General features: G+C 49.7%; 1 protein-coding gene across 1 annotated transcript; it reads right to left on the bottom strand.

Annotated features, from left to right (window-relative positions):
* Positions 1-14,829: 14,829 nt before the first annotated feature.
* On the bottom strand, positions 14,830-15,834 carry LOC310918345 (olfactory receptor 14A16-like; the record flags this gene model as incomplete). Its single annotated transcript, XM_083877196.1, has 1 exon — positions 14,830-15,834. Exon 1 carries the CDS (start codon positions 15,802-15,804, stop codon positions 14,830-14,832), a length of 975 nt encoding a protein of 324 aa, XP_083733322.1. The 5' UTR covers positions 15,805-15,834.
* Between the last annotated feature and the right edge of the window lie 2,804 nt (positions 15,835-18,638).

The raw sequence follows: 18,638 nt of genomic DNA, 5'->3' as shown, positions 1-18,638 counted from the left end.
GTTCCTAAATTGGGGGGCCCAGAACTGGACACAGCACTCGAGGTGCTGCCTCAAGCAGTGCCCAGCACAGGGGAAGAATCTGTGCCCTGCTCCTGCTGGCCACACTGTTCCTGATCCATAGGAGTGCCAGGGCTTGGATGAGGGACATGGTGGGCAGGACCTGGTGACAAAGTCGAATTTCTGTCAGCCATGAAGGGTCTCTTGGGTTTTCTTATAAAAAACAAACAAACAAACAAAAGTTTATTCTTTTCCAGCTTTTGGAACCTGGCTGGGGAGGTGTTTTTTCTTTATCTGTTGTATCTCCAGGAGGGAGGGTGCAAGTGCCTTTCTGATAACAAGCCAGCTGTTAAAACCGGGTGGGGCATTGATTCTTATCTCTGTTCACCCTCCCATTAGCTCCATGGGGATCTCTTCTGTTAATGGGCCATTACAGCTCAGCAATGACATTTAAAAAATGTTTGGGGGATATTTTTCAGATATTTTGGTAACAGTGTAGAGATATTTGGGAATAGTTTGGGAATGTTCTTGGGGATATTTTGGGGACATTTTGAGAAGATTCTGGAAATATTTTAGGAGCATTTCAGAGACATTTTAGAAACATTCTTTGAATATTTTGGGGGGAATTAGGATTATTCGGGGGATTTTTTAATGAAGTTGTCAGCATATTTTAGGGACTTTTTGGGAATGTTTTGGGAACATTTGGGAGATATTCCAGGGATATTTTGGGGATGTTATGAGAAGATTCTGGGAATATTTTGGGAATATTTCAGGGACCTTTCAGAAGCAGTCCACGCACATTATTGGGAATTTTTGGGGAATGTTTCAAGGACATTTTAGAAACACTCAATGAACTCTTCTGGGAATTTTTGGGAACATTCCAATCGATTTTAGAAACACTCCGTGCACATATTTGGGAATATTTTTGGGGAATGTTTCAGGGGATTTTAAAAATACGCCATGCACATTTTTGGGAATATTCTGGGAACATCTTGGCGGTTTATAGAGACATTCCCCACACATTTTTTGGAATTTTTTTGGAATATTTCAGGGACATTTTAGGCCCCCTCTCTGCAGATTTTTGGGAATTTTTTGGTAACATTCCCGGGGAATTTTTCTCTCACCTGTCTCTAAATTACCCCAAAAATATCCACAAAATTACACAAAAAATACCACAAAATATCCCCAAAATATGTACTCTCTAAAAGCCAAAATTACCCCAAAATTTACCACAAAACATCCCCAAAAATTTCACCAGAATTAGTCCAAAATATCTTGAAAATATCCTCACAATTACCCCAAAATATCCAAAAAAATTACATTAAGACTAACCCCAAATTACCCCAAAACTTCCCCAAAATTACCCCAAATTATCCCTAAAATCTCCGCAAAATTACATCAGAATTAGATCAAAATTAGCTCAAAATAGCCCCAAAATTACCCCAAAATATTCCTCAAATGTACTCCAAAATATCTTCGAACTAACCTCAAAATATCCCCTAAGTTACCCAGGGGTGTCTGGAAGAGGGAAGAAAGGGAGGAGGAGGGGAAGAAATGGGTCTGGGGTGGCCCAGGGGGATTTTAGGGGGATCTGAAGGTTCCCAAATGGGTCTGGGGGTGTCCCAGGGGGGGTCCTGGAGAATCCCCAAATTGCTTGGGGGTCTCTGGGGGTCCCCAAATGGGTCTGGGGCTCCCAAGTGTGTCCCAGGTGTCCCCACATGGGTCTGGGACGGCGTCCCAAGGGGTTCCAGAAAGATTTTGGGAGTCTCCAAATGCATCTGGGGTCTCTGGGGAGTCCCAAATGGGTCTGGGGGTGTCCTAAAAGGGGCCTAGAGAGGTTTGGGGGGGGGCAAGAGGGTTTGGGGGGGATTCCAGGGGCGTCTTGGGGCTCCCCAAATGGGTCCAGGGGTTCCCAAGTGTTCCCAAAAGAGTCTGGGGTCTCCCAAAAGGATTTCAGGGGGTCCCAGGTGTGTCCCAGGTGTCCCCAAAAGGCTCTGGGGTCTCCCCCCCTTCACCTTGGGTCACCTGGGCAGGGGCTTGGGCAGGATCTTTCAATCACTTGCTACACTTGGGACTTGGCCCCTGCTTGACAAAAAGGCTGATGGAGCTCACAGGCTCCTTCCGGAGAGCAGGATCCCTCTGTGCAGGAGAGTTCCTGCAGTCACAGACTTGCTTTTGATAAATATCATGGCCTGAGCATGGAGTTGGCTTTTTCCCTGCACTAAATTTAATATTCTGTGTTAGTTTTCCAAAACTCTCTGTCAGAGATGGCTCACTGAAATGATTTCTCTGCTCCCAAGAAATCCAAATTACTTTCTTTTGACATTTTTTACCCTTTGCCCTCTCTGTTCTTTATACAAGACTTTGATTTTCACTGTTGAGGTGCAGGCTATCCCAAAATATGCCAGGACTTTGGAGGAGTGGTTTTATGGAGATGATGGCTCTGGGCTGGGAGCCACACTTCCCAGCTCTGGCCCAAACTTTAGCACCTGCTCTACAGAAATCAACGTTTTCCCAAACAGACACCTTGGGTTTGGAGTTGCCCAACTTGAGGCCATCAAATGCTGCTCTTCAGAGCCTGCACATCTTCCCCCTAAAATCAGATGGAGATAAATGGGTCAAATCTTTCCATTAATCTCTTTCCACACATCACCTCAAAATAGAAAATCTTACTGACCCTAATAGAATCTATTTCCAGCTAACACCTCTTTCCCACAATGAAAATAATCTGATGATCTCTTAAAAGGGTTTTTTTTTGTCCAAAGCATAGCCCTTTAAATTTTGTCAGCACTACAACTGATAAGAAAAAGATAAGATAAGAGATAAGAAAAAGTTCAAAAGGAATGACTGTACATTTTCTGAGTAATTCTGGAGTCAAAAGAACTGGTACCAGATTTGGGGTGAATGAATGGCCCACTAAACTTCCAAATAAATTTTGCTGAAATAGAGACTTTCACTTTAAAATAAAATTACTTTTTAAAAAAATTAAAGGAAGGTAAAACTGAGAAAATTAAGATCTGTATAACTATCAATGACTCTGTTGTCTGAGCTTTCCATTGGATTTATCCAGTAAGTTGTTTTTTTTTCCAAAGGATCAGCACAGAGCCTCCCAGCAGCAGTAACCTCCTGTGACACACAAAATTATGTTGCAATCAGGAATTCTTCCAAGGGCTGCAGCCCAAACACGTCCGTGGTTTCAAAGGAAACAGTGCAATTCAACTACCTACAGGTACTAAACAGAGCTGTGGGGTTTTAATTGTGTGACACTGTGATGGCAGGAATAAGACCTTTCTTACATGAAAGGAGATGGAAAAGAATACTGTTTAAAAAATGCTGATAAGGACTTTGAGAGATCAAGCTCTAAGTGACTGTGGTGTTTGAGACCTTGATCAGAGCTATACCCCCTTCAGATAATCTGGAAAATCTTTGATGCTGATTATGGGCTGTGATAAATTCATCTGAAATACACTGTTCAGATGTTTAATACTGATAAAACACTGATAAAAGTCATGTAATGAAAACAGTATTGAAGAAGAAAACTGCAAAATCATAAGAGACAACCATATGACCCTGCAGACGACAGACCAAGTTCTCAAAGGTAAGAAACTTTACTGACATGGGAAGAAATAAAAAACAACTTAATTCAATTTTGTGCTCTTGAATGTTACAATTCAAAATTCAGAGTATGGGTCTGAAAATCCACCAAGAAAGTCTGCTCTGGTAAAACTCTTGGAGTTCAACAAGCACCTAGAGACATTCAGCAATCCATCCACAGGTTTTGAAAACCAATGCACAGGGACTGAGAAATCCAGAGACAAGTCTGTTCCAGTGTCTTTGCAGCCTTTGCTGGGAAATCCATGGCCAGCCCCAAGGCCCTGCAAGACCCAGTTATCAACCATCTAAAATTCACACCCTCAACTTGCAGCTGCTCATTTCCCCAGAAAGTGAGTTCATTTCTCTTCAGTGCATGCACAGATAGTCATGGCAATGAAGCATTAAAGAGAAGAATATCTCCCAAGGACAATCAGGCAAGTCAAAGCCACTGCAGAACTCCAAAGTGAGGAAGTGCAGGCTGGTGCCCTGAGCCAGGCTGGCTGCTGCAGGGCTCTGGGACACAATCACAGAACAACTTGGGGCAGGAGGGGCCTCAGGAGGTGCCGCAGCCCAACCTGCAGAGCACGGCAGGGGCAGCTGAGGGATCAGATCAGGCTGCTCAGGGCTTTATCCAGCAGGGCCCTGAGCAACCCCAGCCATGGAGAGGGCACCACCTCTGTGGGGAGCTGCTGCAGTGCTGAGCTTTCCTTGTGCTCAGCTTCAAGAGCAGCCTGGACTGCTCTGATTTCTATTTATGCCACTTCAGTTACGGCCCCCAAGCCTCCATCTTAAATCTATGGTTCTAAAGAATTCATCTCTTGTATGTAAACCACAAAGTTTACATTTGCATTTTAAAATACAATACTCGACTCAGAGTACAAACCTGTACACTGGAGCATATGCCCTCAGTACAGAATAATTTCCTCTTCATACTGCTCCTGGGTCTTGTGGCTGAGCTGACAGACTGCACTGCTGCCAGACTTCCAGTCTAGTTGCTGCTCAGGCCACCTCTTTTCTCAAGAAACAGCTGGATGCAAATGCCAAGAGATGAGTCACATGCAAAGTGCTGCAAAGGCAAGTGAAGTCATTTAATAACTTTCAGGTTAAAGAAACAAGAGTCCAGTCCTGTGAAATCTGCCAACCCCTGCTCATGTGCCCAGGAATTCTGAGCTCGTGTCCCCCTGCCCTGCTGGGCCAGCCTCATCCCGCTGCCGCCGTTTCTTCGGTGCTGCCTTGAGGCTTTTTGCTGCTCTGTGACCCCACACTGCCCTGCCCTGCTGGGACATCCCTGCCATTCCAGCTGCCACTGCACAGCTTCTGATCCCATCCACCAGCCCGGGATTTTCTCCACTCTTCCAGCTTGGTGCTCTCAGGGTCCCGAGAGATTGGACTGCCCCAGGCTTTGTGAAACAATGCCTCCCAAGGTTCCTGGTTGTGTTTGCTATTAATGCTGTAGTTGTTGTTGTTTGTTTGCCTTGTTATATATACTAGTAAAAAACTGTTCTTCTTAACCTCATCCCTCTGCCTGAAAGCCCCTTTCCTTTTCTAAATTAGAATAATTTGGAGGGAGGGGGTTTGAATTCTCCATTTCTAGGGAGGCCCTGCCCCTCCCCAGCAGATCCCTGTCTTTCAAACAAAGACAGCCTTTCATGTGTCCTCAGTACTCCTAGCATGCATCCTTGTAATTCCTTCAATCTGCTCATTTAGCACAGTCCTGGTGTTCTGTTAGGCCAGGAGACCTGTTAGAAATTACTGTCTAGTTCTTGGCTTTTACATTTGTATCTTGGCTTTTGCAAATTATTTTGACACAGTGCAGTTTGTAATCTCTTTTAAACTGCTTTTGATATAGTCTAATTTGTCAACCTTTAGCAGTTAATACCCTAATCCCTGTGGAGATTGCATATTTCAGTGTGATAAATGTATTATAGTTTATGGTATTGCAAAATATTGAAATAGAGTTATAAAACTATAAATATATAATATAAAGACAATAATCATAAACATAATCATAAAATACAAAAATAAACAACAATATAAATATGCATTTAATCGACTATATAATTATTAAAAAATTAAAATGTGCTAATTACCTTTGCAGAAGTGACTATGGCTGTGAAACAATGACTGATGCCTGTATTTTTGTAACTGACTGACAGTTGTGAAATGGCTAATGTTGATTCAGAGAAAAACATTGGCTAAAATGTCTGGATGATAAGATACCACTGAAAAAAAACCCCAGGCAAATAACACAGAAAGAGCCAGGAGGAATCCACCACCAACCCTTTGGCCATCAATAACTGACAAACCACAGACCAGGCTGCCTTGAGAGGAAATAAAACACAAAAGTCTCAAAATCACATCTGAATTATGGCACATATTTTAGGAAGATGAGGTCAGGGGTCAAACTAAGCCAAAGAATTGCCAGAAAATGTGCACACAGAGGAATGTTTAAATGTGTATAGTCTTCATGAATATGCATTTGACCAATAGTCTTGGGTGGCAATGCAAGACGGAACCAAAGTTTGTATTCCATTCCCATCTGTTAAAGGCAGGTGGGGCAGTGTTCTTTATCTCTTCCATGGCTCATCCCTCATAACTCCAGGGATTATCTTCTGTTAATGGCCCAGCTGTTAAAACCAGGTGGGGCAGTGTTCTTTATCTCTTCCACCACCGATCCTCCCTCCAGGGGCTTATCTTCTGTTAATGGGCCATTGATGTTCACTGCATGAGTGATAAAAGTAAATCATCCCATTGTGAGATGCCCCTCCCACAGGGAGGAGCCAAGCATTCCTACCATGATATAATCTGACATTAACCACACCAGAAGCAGCCTGTTTCCACTGGATTTCCAGAGGAGCGCCAGACCCATCTGCACCACCACTGGACAATCAGAGGAAAACTACACCCTTCTACAAAGTCATTGATTCAAGAAAACCACATCTGTCACTCCAGGAGGACTGCAGCTACGAACACCTGGACTAACTGGGAGTCAGGTTGTATTCTGACTTTGTCTGTTGTTTTGGGTTTTTTTCTTACTGCATTTATATTTTAATTTTTAGTTTTTTAGTTTAGCCTTCGAGGAAGTGGAAGATGCCCCAGAACAGCCAGGCAGGTGAGGAGGAAGTCAGTGCCCCTTTCCCCCTCTCTCCTGCTCCATCTCCCAGCCCAGCACGGCCCCCGGCTGCAGGACAACCCTGCTGCCAACACTCTCCTGCTGGGGAGGGACTGAGGAGATCTCCTGCCCCTTCCCTCTGGCACGGAGGAAAATCCCATCCTCTCCTTGTCCTTTCTCCCCCAGATAAGAATCTTAGGATGGAGACCAGGGAGGGCAAATCCCCACAACAGAACCTTGTAGAAGAGGACGTTGTGAGGGGCTCCACGGCACAGGAATCCAAAGGGGAGGACAAGCCCCAGAGATTCCACAGGAGGAGGGGCTCCAAACCCATCCCAGGGTGCTCTGAGGAGGAAAGACCCACCCTGTGCCAGGAAGGTGGACAGAGCTTCAGCCGGGGCTCTGAGCTGGTCCATGAGCAGCTTCATGATGGGGAGAAGCCCCACGAGTGCTTGGAGTGTGGGAAGAGCTTCAGCCGGAAACACCACCTGATCAGACACCAGATGATCCACACTGGGGAGAGGCCCTATGAGTGTCCCCAGTGTAGGAACAGGTTTCAGACCAGCTCCAGTCTCCTCTCACACCAGCGCATTCACACAGAGGAGAGGCCCTTCCGCTGCCCCGACTGCAGGAAGGGCTTCAAGCACAACTCCAACCTCATCACCCACCGGCGCATCCACACTGGGGAGAGGCCCCACGAGTGTGGGGAATGTGGGATGAGCTTCACCCACAGATCCAGCCTGATCAGCCACCAGAGGATCCACACCAGGGATCAGCCCTATGAGTGTGAGAAATGTGGGAAGTGCTTCAGCTACCACTCCAGCCTGATCCGCCACCAGAACACCCACGCTGAGGAAAGGCCATACAAGTGTGGGGAATGTGGGAAGGGCTTCAACCAGAGGTGCAAACTCATCATCCACCAAATGAGCCACACAGGGGAGAGGCCCTATGAGTGTTCTGAGTGTGGGAAGAGGTTTAAGACCAGCTCCCATCTCCTCAGGCACCAGCGGATTCACACTGATGAGAGGCCCTTCCGCTGCCCCGACTGCAGGAAGGGCTTCAAGAACAACTCCCACCTCGTCACCCACCGGCGCATCCACACTGGGGAGAGGCCCCACGAGTGTCCCCAGTGTGGGAAGAGCTTCACCAGGAGCTCTCACTTGACCAGACACCAACAGAGTCACCGGTAAGGGAAGCCCTGAGAGTGCCCCAAATGTGGGAAGAGCTTCGTGCTCTGCTCCTCCTCCATCCCCCGCTGGAGGATCCACGTAGGTCAGAGCCCTGGTGACCAACATTCATTGTAATCTCCGTTGGGAAGACACAGGGCTGGTGGTCTTTGTCTTTGGTTGTCCCTAATATTCCTTTGATTCATCTCCATGCCTCTAAAATATACAAATTTTGATAAAAATCAATAGATTCATCAAGGGCATCTATAGCCTCACTTTTTTCCATGTTTCAAGAAAATCTGGGATTCAGAGAGATACTTTGGATGATTTGGGGTGTGGGGGGTATTTGGTGTAGTTTTCTCCATGTCTTGGCGCTCAAAGGGACAAAGGGGTTTTATTTGTCACTTCACAACCACTCAATGTCACTGAAAACTGCTCAATCCCACCCCAAAATTACTTGATTCCACAGCCTCTCAGGGTGGGATGGGGTTGGAAGAGGATAGGGCAAAGTGAGATGCAAATAAGAGAGGGGTGAGTGGGCAATGGGTCGGGCAGGATGGGTGAGATGGGGTTTGGGAGGTGGGAAATGGAGGAAATAGGGCTTGGGAAGAGGGTCTTGATGTCCAGCATGGGTTGGGATGGGTTTGGGTTAGGACTGGGGAGGTGGGGTGGGGTCTGGAATGAGACAGCCCAAGTTCGGGGATGATGAAAGGAGGAGGAACCAATTACTGAGGGGTTTTGGATATTCCATACTCCTTGGAATATCTCATGTTTCTGGGCACTTGTAGAGCACTCCCTCACTCTTTGGGGCGTGTCCTGAGAGCAGCTCCATGCAGCCCTATTGCCAGGGGTGGTTGCCTTGGGCACCAGCTCAGAGCTGCAGCCACAGTCCGTTGCCTCGGTGCTGGAGAGCAGAGAAATGATGAATGGCCCCAGACATCTCCAGGGTGTGTTTGGGGGCCAGGGCAAGTTCTGTGTAGGTGGGGCGGTCACTGCCCCAGCCTCAGCCACTGCAGCCTCTGCTCCAGCCACAAAGTGGCTGCCAAGCCCTGGCACCCCAAAAACCCCACCTGTGAGAGGGACCAGAGCAGGTGAGGCTGTGACACGGGTGTGATACTGACACGTCCCATGGCCCCAGAGCTCCCAGCAGCTGAGATGATGCTGAACCCAAGGGGGACTGTGGATCTCCCCCTCTCTCTCTCTTCTCCTGAATTCCTCTTCTGAAAATCTGGAGAACTGTAAGTAGGACAGGTCAGAGTTTGCTCAGTCAGTGCTTTGTGAAGTGATTTACTGGAATTTCATGGTGCTTTAAGATTTCCTAGCTATCTCATCCCCTGATGTTTGCAAGTTAAAAGTGCTTTCTCCACCCTCCTGAGAAGTTTCTTGTTTTCTCCCATGTGCCCCCTGAGGGGATCGAGGTACCTCAAGTCCCTTTCCAACAGCGGCCGAGCCAGCTTGGGGCACAGCAGCAGGAACTGCAGTGCTGAGCAAGGCCTGCCTTGGCTGGAGGGAGCAGAAAGGCCAAGCCCTGAGCCCAGGCCTGGCACAGCAGGGCCTGTCCCTCCCGGCTGCCTCGGGGCTCTTTGTGGGGCACTGGGATGGCAGGGGCAGCAAGGACAAATGTCAGCAAACTGCAAACCCTGCCAGCCTCCTCAGGGAGGGGCCAGGGAGGAGCAAAGTGCAGGCCCTGAAAGGAAAGTTCCTCCTGTGGGGCCTCCAGAGGCGCTGCCAGAGCCCAGGGGACAAAAGCCTGGGTGCCTGTGGCCCTGCCAGCCCTGCCCAGCCCTTGGCCATGTGTCCTGCAGGCTGTGCCCCCTGTGCATGCTGCTGCTGTGCCCTGGCCGGCTGCACACGCCCATCTCGCTGTCCCCCCCAGCATTTCCCAGCCCAGCATTTCTGTGCCCTCCCTGGGCTCCCTGCACCCAGCGCTGCCGGCTCCTGGCACACAGAGCCAGGCCAGGAGCCCACCCTGCCAAGGGCCTTTGGAGCAGCCTGGTGCCTGCCATGGCTCCTGACCTCAGCAGCTGCTCCTGGGATGCTTCCATGGAACCCGAGCACAGCAACGCTGCTGGCCATTGGCCCTGCTCAGGCTCACACACTGTCAGGGCACATTCCCTGCCTGGAGGATTCGTGCCTGACCCAAGACCTGCACTTGTGGCTCCAGCATTGCTTTCCAACAAGAACAGGGGAAGGCAAACTGTGTGTAGCTCATGGTATTTTACAGTGTCTAAAACTGGCTAAGTCATTGGTCTTAGAGGGGAAATCCATTTGGAACGAATGGGATGGAGAAGTAGGACAACATGGAAAAGGGGAGCATAGAAATTAATAGCAGAAAACATATTGGATTGTTTCTTTCCATTTTCATTTCACTTCTGGAAAGCTGTTTTAATTTTCCAGTAATTTTCTCCACAGTCTCGTCTGCTCTTTTCAAGAACCTTTCCTGAAGAATGAGGTGCAGCTTCCGTCACAAGATGTGCCACAACTGCAGCTTCTCTTGGCTTTCCACACTGTGTGTGCAACACGATTCTTGCAGCAAAGCAGGACAAATGTTTGGAAAATGTTACAACTTGTCCTTTCTTTTCCTTGTGGACTGGGGAGTTGCTCCATTGGTGAGGTTTTCATTGTTACTGTTCTACCCTAAAAAACCATGACAAGGTACCAGGAGTTGTTAGAGAATACAAGCCTGGCTGAATGCAGAGAATGAATCTCTAGAGGCTGCAACCAGGAGTGGAGAGTTGTGTGATAATCATTCCAACATCCCCATGGACACCTGGAAAGTGATCTAGAGCATGAAAATGGGCTGATGGAGTTTGTTTCTGTGTTCAGTTTAGACAATTCTATGTGTCATGCATTGATCTAAGTCAAGAGTAAATCAGTTCATGAGAAGCACTAGAATAAGTTGAAGACGTCTGAAGAAATGACTGAAAGAATCTGAAGAGGAGAAATTCAAAAGGAGAATGACATGCTGGATTTTGGAAGAAGGGTCATTTTTTCTAATCATTTCTAATCCACTCCCTCTGCATTTGTCATTCTGAAAAAGACCATTTTCATCATAGATGCCTCACGAAATGAGAAGCCTGAGCTTGTGGAAGTGCCTGAAAGATGCCCTGTTCCACTGCAGGGACACTCAGGCTGAAACAGGAGCCTGAGCCCTGTCTTGGGAAGGCTCCTGGGAGCTGGAATTGGTGGCGTGCTGGGAGAGGAGGAGCAGGGGGAGAAGGATGGGCGCTGCTGTGTGGCAGGAGCAGGAGGTTTGGGCCGCAGGACATTCCGCCTGCGCTGCTGCCCCGCAATGGGCGGCCGTGCCCGGGGCTCTGGGCCTGGCCCCGCCTGCGCTGAGCTCCCGACACTGCGGGAGCTGCCCGGGCTGGGCTCAGGTTCCCGCTGGCCCTGGGCAGCAGGCTGGGCTCCAGCTGGGATCAGCAGCAGCTGCAAATACCTCTGCCCATCTCCACTTGCTGCTCCTGCTGCTCGGAGGAAGCAATGAAAGGAGTCGAGGAGTTCTGATTTATCTTTCTCCTGGTGGATTTTTTTCATTTTATTTGACATTGCAGAAGCAATTTCTGTGATGGCCTCTGCCAGTTGATTCTATTTCAGCAGCAGCAGCAGCAACAGGGCTGTGTTTGAGTGCTGCAAATGTGGCCTGTGTGGCTTTAATTCTCCACAACTTTGTGCTCAGGGACTTGTGAACATTTGGAGATCTGCTACTCATGATGCCAGAGTTTCCTATCATAAAAGCACCTCTGGGTGGCACTAATCAAAAAGGACAATTGCAGTTTTATGGATAAAGCTCAAGTGGCCACCAGAAGAGGGGCAAGAGCAGCCATGATCCACAATTGCCAAGGCAAAGGCAGCAGCAGCTCCTGCTGTCACCTCAGGGTGAGTAAAACAGTGCTGAAAACAGCGCTGGAAGCCGATCCTTTCTTTCTCTGCAGGCTGGGTCAGGGCAGCACAGGCGGGCCCTGAGCAATCAGGGCTGTTGGTGGGTGATTGTTGCTCTAGTGCCGAATTGAGGTGGACAAAGGCCTTGGAAGGCGAGGCAGGAGCAGGTGGGAAGGGGCCAGCGCTGCTGCTGCTCCTGCCCGGGAGCCCCGGCTGGGCCGGGCCGGCGCCCGCTGCGCTGCGGCTCCTGCTGCTGCCAGAGCCGGGCGGGACTCGGGGACAGGGAATGGACACGGGGGGACACCAAAGGCCTGCGGGGCTGCGGGGATGTTGGCGCTGGGGCCAGCGCCAGCACAGAGCTTCAGCCGCAATGAACCCAGAGGGAAAGGCTGGGGAAAGGCTCCATTGCAGCCTTTCTTCCCTCAGGGCTGGGAAGGGACCGAAATGAAAGGAGAACAAGCAGGGTCCGACCCCTCCTGCTTTGGGAGGAGCCCCATGGCTGGGGCTGTGAGGGGCCATGAGGGGCCAGGAGAGGTTCTGTGGGGCCATGAAGGGCTGTGAGGGGCCATGAGGAGCCTCAGCCCTGGCAGGAGGGGGGTCCCACCATGTCCCCAGGGCAGGGCAGCCCTGAGGGGCCGCCAGTGCAGACGTGGCAGCAGAGCGGGCTTGGGGCACCTCCGGGAGGGGATCAGACCCTTCCCCAGCTCCAAACCACACCAAACCCATCATTAACAGGATTTTCCATCTTTAGAATCCACAGGCTACTTGGAGTTGACTGTACAGTTTAATCTTGGTGGGAAAAGCAAGGGAATTTTCCCAGTGAGTGACATCCAGCCATTGTTAATAATGTCTAAGATTTAAAGGTCTTATCAATGAAAGTAACACTAATGAATAATAAGAACAAGAACAAGAACTAAACCCCCAAATCCCAACACCCAGCACCACACCAAAATTACAAACCTCACTTTTTTTACCATCACAGGGTTCATGAAAACAAAATCCTATTAACTTTCTCCACCTCACATCTTCCCCACCAGATAAATGAGGCCATTTGCAGGGTTTAATACATGTTACAATTGAGGGGTGGAGGGAAGAACGGGAGACACTACCAATTTCCATGTCAAACCCAGCAGGCCAACTCCAAAGTGGAGAGAAAAAAATAGAATGGGGAAAATGGCTGGTCAGATGTTCCTCTAAACGATCCCAAAATCATCTCCAAGTGAATTAGAGGGGAAAATAAATCCCTATAAACCACTGTGTGTGTTCAGGGACTCAGCTGTGAGGAGCTGGACATGGACAGAGGCATCTGAAACAATCTCAAGTTTTATGGTTTCTTTCTTCCCGAGATTCCAAGGCTGGTGGTTCGTGTGGGTCCGAGGGAGTGTTTTTCCCTCCTGACCTCTGAAGGCTTTGACTCTTAGTCTGTGCTGAGCTCGGTGTGACGCGAGAATGATGAGGAGTCTCAAGGTCTTGGTTTTCTTGGTTTCTCGCGTTGTTTATTAATTCTTATCTTACAAAGTCTCTGTGTCTGGCCAAGATGTTCACAGGAGCTTGGACACGATGTGACTCCCCCTGTGATGGGAGGTCGCTCTGCCTTTATACAGATAACTACATGGTTATTATTTACCATTTCATACCAATGCCTATCACCTATACTAACAGAGTCATTTCTACTTTGACCCAATCCACTGATACTACTTTGTGCCCATGTCACTGCAGAAGATGGATGCCAAGGGAGAAGAAGAAGAACTCAGGGCACTGCCCTAAAATCTCCATTTTGTCCCTTTAGATCTACATTCTATAAATCCTAAAACTACTAAATCTTCTACATTATGATAACTACACTACTGTCTATCATACATTTGTGACTTGCAATTCTTCTCTGTGTTTGATGCTTTTCACATGGACCAAAATCAAAGACTGTGTCTTCCTGGGCTCTGTGCCAGTCAAAACCCCCCTGCACAGACCCCAGACCCTCTTTCTCGAGTCCCAGGCTTCTCTACTGAGGTCTGTGACCATCCAGGGTGCCCAGAGGGATGCCCTGGACTCCAACAGCTGACTTGAGAGGCCACGCCAAAGCTGAGTGGTTTCCCTGCTGTGGCCCAGCCCTTCCTGGCCCCAGGGGCTGATGGCATTTGTGCTCCCTCAGGTTCATCTCCCCACACCAACAGCATGGGGGTGCTGAGGCCTGCTCTGGGCAGTGCAAACAGGGGCTCCTGAGGCAGTGCTGCCGTGTCTGTGCCTGCAAGGATGCGGCCCCTGTGTGAGCTGGGGGAGAGGCCAGGGCTGCCCAGGGGGGATGTTGTTGGCAGGTGCATGAGGACGCTCTGGGACGCTGCCCTGGGGTGTCCAGCGCAGTGGGGATGGATCAGCCCCTGCTCTGCTGCTCCTTCCCGTCTCCCCCAGGGCCCTTGCAGAGCCCCAGGCCTGCTGTTTGCCCCCAGCCTGCCCAGGGCCAGCCTGGGGCTGCTCCCGGGGCTTTTCTGTGCTGAGCATTGGCCTGGGCGTGTTCTGGAGAGAGCCTGGGCAAGGAGCCTGGAGCCCCCAGGCCCTGCCCTGAGGCGTCAGCGCTGCCCCAGCAGTGCCCATGGCCTGTCCCTGCTGCAGCCCCGGCACTGCCACCCCCAGCCCTGTGCCCGGCCCCGAGAGCCCTCAGGCCCTACAGCAACACCAGGGCCAGGAGGGCAGCGGGGCAGGGCCACGGCAGCAGCACTGGCAGCACCAAGGGCTGCTGCTCCTGGGCACAGCTGCTGTGCCAGCCCTGATCTGCCCCCAGCTCTGCACACAGACATTGCTGCTGCAGCTGCAGAGAAGGGAACAAAAGGGGCATCTCTGCAGAAAACTTGGCTGGGACATCCTTGAGTTCCTTTAAAGCCACCAAGAGTGCAGCCCCTTATTGACACATGTTTTGGCCACAGGGAACGTTAATAGAAACAAAATGAGAAATGGCACAAACAATGACATTTCTTTCTGGATAAGATTAAAAATATAAAGTACTGGAAAAAAAATACACAACCAAACAAAGAAGTATCAAAACTGAGTTTTATTATAGTTGATTTGCAGAAATTGGCCAGCAGTTTAATGTTTCTGAAAACATCCAGTCATCAGTCTCCACACTGCAGCCTTGAGCTCCTGGTTCCTCAGGCTGTAGATGAGGGGATTCAGGGCTGGAGGCACCATCGAGTACAGAACTGACAGGGCCAGATCCAAGGATGGGGAGGAGATGGAGGGGGGCTTCAGGTAGGCAAAAAATCCAGTGCTGAGGAACAGAGAGACCACAGCCAGGTGAGGGAGGCAGGTGGAAAAGGCTTTGTGCCGTCCCTGCTCAGAGGGAATCCTCAGCACAGCCCTGAAGATCTGCACATAGGAGAAAATAATGAACACAAAACAACCAAATTCTAAACAGATGGAAAATACAATGAACCCAAATTCCCTGAGGTGGGATTTGGAGCAGGAGAGCTTTAGGATCTGGGGAATTTCACAGAAGAACTGGCCCAAGGCATTGTTCTGACACAGAGGCAGGGAAAATGTATTGGCCATTTGCATGAGAGCATTGAGAAAGGCACTGGCCCAGGCAGCTGCTGCCATGTGGGCACAAGCTCTGCTGCCCAGGAGGGTCCCATAGTGCAGGGGTTTGCAGATGGACACGTAGCGGTCGTAGCACATGATGGTCAGGAGATAAAACTCTGCTGAGATGAAAAAGACAAAAAAAAATAGTTGGACTGCACATCCTCCATAGGAGATGTTCCTGGTGTCCCAGAGGGAATTGTGCATGGCTTTGGGGACAGTGGTGCAGATGCAGCCCAGGTCACTGAGGGCCAGGTGGAGCAGGAAGAAGAACATGGGGCTGTGCAGGTGGTGGCCGCAGGCCGCGGCGCTGATGACGAGGCCGTTGGCCAGGAGGGCAGCCAGGGAGATGGCCAGGAAGAGGCAGAAGTGCAGGAGCTGCAGCTGCCTCGTGTCTGCCAATGCCAGCAGGAGGAAGTGGCTGATGGAGCTGCTGTTGGACATTTGTGGTGTCTTGGCACGGGGGTCTGTAAAAAGAGTAATCATGGAATAGTTCAGTTAAGACAAGACTTTCAATATCCCAGCACAATTTCCCCCCAGTGCCTGCCCAGGGCTCTGCTGCCTGGAGCTGTCCCTGCCTGCAGCTGCTTCCCTGTGCCCAGGGCTGGGCCCTGCCAGTGCTGCCAGAGCCCAGCCCAGCCCTGGGGGCTCAGCTCTGCCCTGCAGAGCCCTCCCAGCTCAGGCACTGCCCAGGGGCAGCTCTGGCTCTGCAGGCTCTGATGGCAATGTCACAGCAACCCTGAGTAGGCTGGAGAAGTGATTCTGGTGCTGCCTGCAAGGGACCCTCTGTGATTTCTGTCACTGCCTGGTTTAGTAAGGTCTGAGATAATTTTTTTTATTTTTCTAACCCTGAACTGAAAGATGAATATCTGTGTGCAATTTCCCATCCAGGCAACACAAAGTAGTAGTTTAATAAAGCAGGATTTTCCCTCTTACTTAGCCATGGCTTTGCTGTGCTCCCTGGATGATCTACTTGGAAATGTTCTGCATTTCAATGTCATTCTGGAAGCAGTCCTGAAAAACAGAGCATCCTCACCACACAAAGAGAACACTTCCAAGCCTATCCAGCTGTCTCCTTCCACCCAGATCTTGTCCCCCAGTGCTGGGAGCAGCTCCCAGGGCTGGCTGAGAGCTGTCCCTGGCAGGCAGCAGAGTCCCTGCCCCAGCACAGTGCCCTGGGCTGCAGGACCCTGCTCTGCAGGACAGCCCTGGGCACCCCTGGCTGCTCTACACAGGAGAGAAGCAGAGAATGTACTCACAGAGTCTGTAGGCATTGGCATGTTCCAGCTTTAGGAGAGGACTGCAGGAGCTGCAGCTGCATTGTCCTGCAGCCGGAGGTTCCTGTGCCAAGGGCTGGGAGTGATTCTCCCCCAGGCACTTGTCAGTCCCTTCCCAGCCCTGAGTGATTGAAGCTCTCTGTGTCTGTGTGCTGTGCCCAGGGTGGCTGCAGGCAGTGCCCCAGCCCTGCTGGGCTGGGAGAAGAGCTGCTCATCAAGAGAAATGTGGTTTTAAGCTCTTCTTGGTTGCCAGGAGCTGCCTCTGTGCCAGGAGCCCAGCCCAGCTCAGCAGCACAGACACAGCACAAGGACTTTAATGACCCTCTTGGGGCTTGTGCTGAGGCCCTGAACATCAGAGGGAGATGATGAAATTTCTCAAGAACTCCAAGTCAGAATCCAACTCCAAAGTATCTTGAAGTTTTAATGGGCCCCACTGAGGGACAGGGGAGAGAAAGTGTCCCCAGGCCCCGGGCAGAGCAGAGAACTGCAGGCAGTGGTGACAGGTTTTTTAAAGGACTTTGGGTTTTGCTTTTGCCTTGGAATCTCTGAGAGGTTTTGCAATCCAATTATCTGCTGTAATTACTCCCTTGAGAGGCTTTGTCAGTAATGACACTCAGTGGGGCTCATTAATGCTTCCAGATACTTCAGTTATTTTAAGGTACTTGGAGTTTCCCTTTTAAAAGTGACACTATGAGAGGTTTGTGCAATCATGGCCCCAATTATCTACTTTAACAAGTCCCTTGGGATTCTGAGTCAGTAACAACACTCAGTGGGGCTCATTAGCACTTCACAGTACTCAAAGTTTATTAAGGAACTACTTTTTCCACTGAGTCTGAGTGCTGTGTGTGATAATTGGCCTCCAATTATCTGCTTTAATGAGTCCCTTGGGAGCTTTGTATTGACACTCAGTGGGACACATTAATACTTTGAGATACTCAAGATGTTTAAGGTACTTTGGATTTTCCTTCCCACACTGAGGCTCTGAGAGGTTTTTGTGCAATCCTGGCCTTCAATTCTCTCCTCCAAGGACTCCATGAGGAGCCTGTGTTGGGGATGGACTTCAGTGGGACCCATTAATGCTTCCAGACACTTTAGATTTTTCTTCTGACTTGGACTTCTGGAAAGGTTTGTGCAATCTCCTCTCAGGCCCTGAGGTTCCAGGGCTCAGCACCAAATGCACTACAGGGCTCATTAGGATCAAACAAGTCCTGACAAACCATGGCTGTGCCTTGATTTCCCTCTGGTCTGGTGCAGTTCATTAGGAAGGCTTTTTTCCTAGAGTTATGGAGGAATCTTTCACAGAGTTTCTAATAAACCCACATTTCTGTTTTCAAGGGTGTAATTTTCTCTTTCGAGAAAAGGTGATTGCAGCACTCTGTGATTGATATTGACCCAGAGTCTCTCCCAAGGAGGTCTGTCCTGGTCAAAGAAGCTGTGCCTTGAGGTCTGACCCAGTGTGGACAACCTTGCTCCACATTCCCAAACACATTCCTGGCTCTCCTGACTCACCTGGGACATGCTTTGCTTGGAGAACTGGCTGCACTCAGCCAACAGAGGGGTTTTCTTCTTTTTTAAAAATATAAAACTCTTAAGTTTCAGACACAATCCTCAAGTGTGTGCCAAGACCAAGGTGCCACCAAGAAGGTTCCCCTTCCCCAAGGCAGAACCATGCAAATAATGTTTTAGACACACAGGGAGTTCTGCAATAAACACAAACCCAGAGTTGGCTGAAGGCAGAATTAGACCAACTCCTGAAGGCCAGACAAGCTTTGAACTCCTTGCAGCTCCAAGCTGCAGGTGGGTTGTTGGGAGGTGTGTGAGTGAGCCCAGAGTGAGGGCAAGGAAAATGCAGAGAGGCCTGGAAGTGCTTGTGTGTAGACAGTCTGTGGGGAAGGGCCTTGCTGGTCGATGCCTCAACCCTGGAAACATTCCAGTCCAGCTGGGACAGGGCTCTGAACATCCTGATCTGCTGAAAGATGTCCCTGCTCATGGCAGGGGTTTGGATGAGATGAGCACTGCAGAGCTCTTCCCATCCAAACCATT

This window comes from Zosterops lateralis (genome assembly GCF_965231275.1).
Source record: "Zosterops lateralis genome assembly, chromosome: 23".
Lineage (NCBI taxonomy): Eukaryota > Metazoa > Chordata > Aves > Passeriformes > Zosteropidae > Zosterops > Zosterops lateralis.
This window is presented reverse-complemented; position numbering and strand designations above follow the sequence as displayed.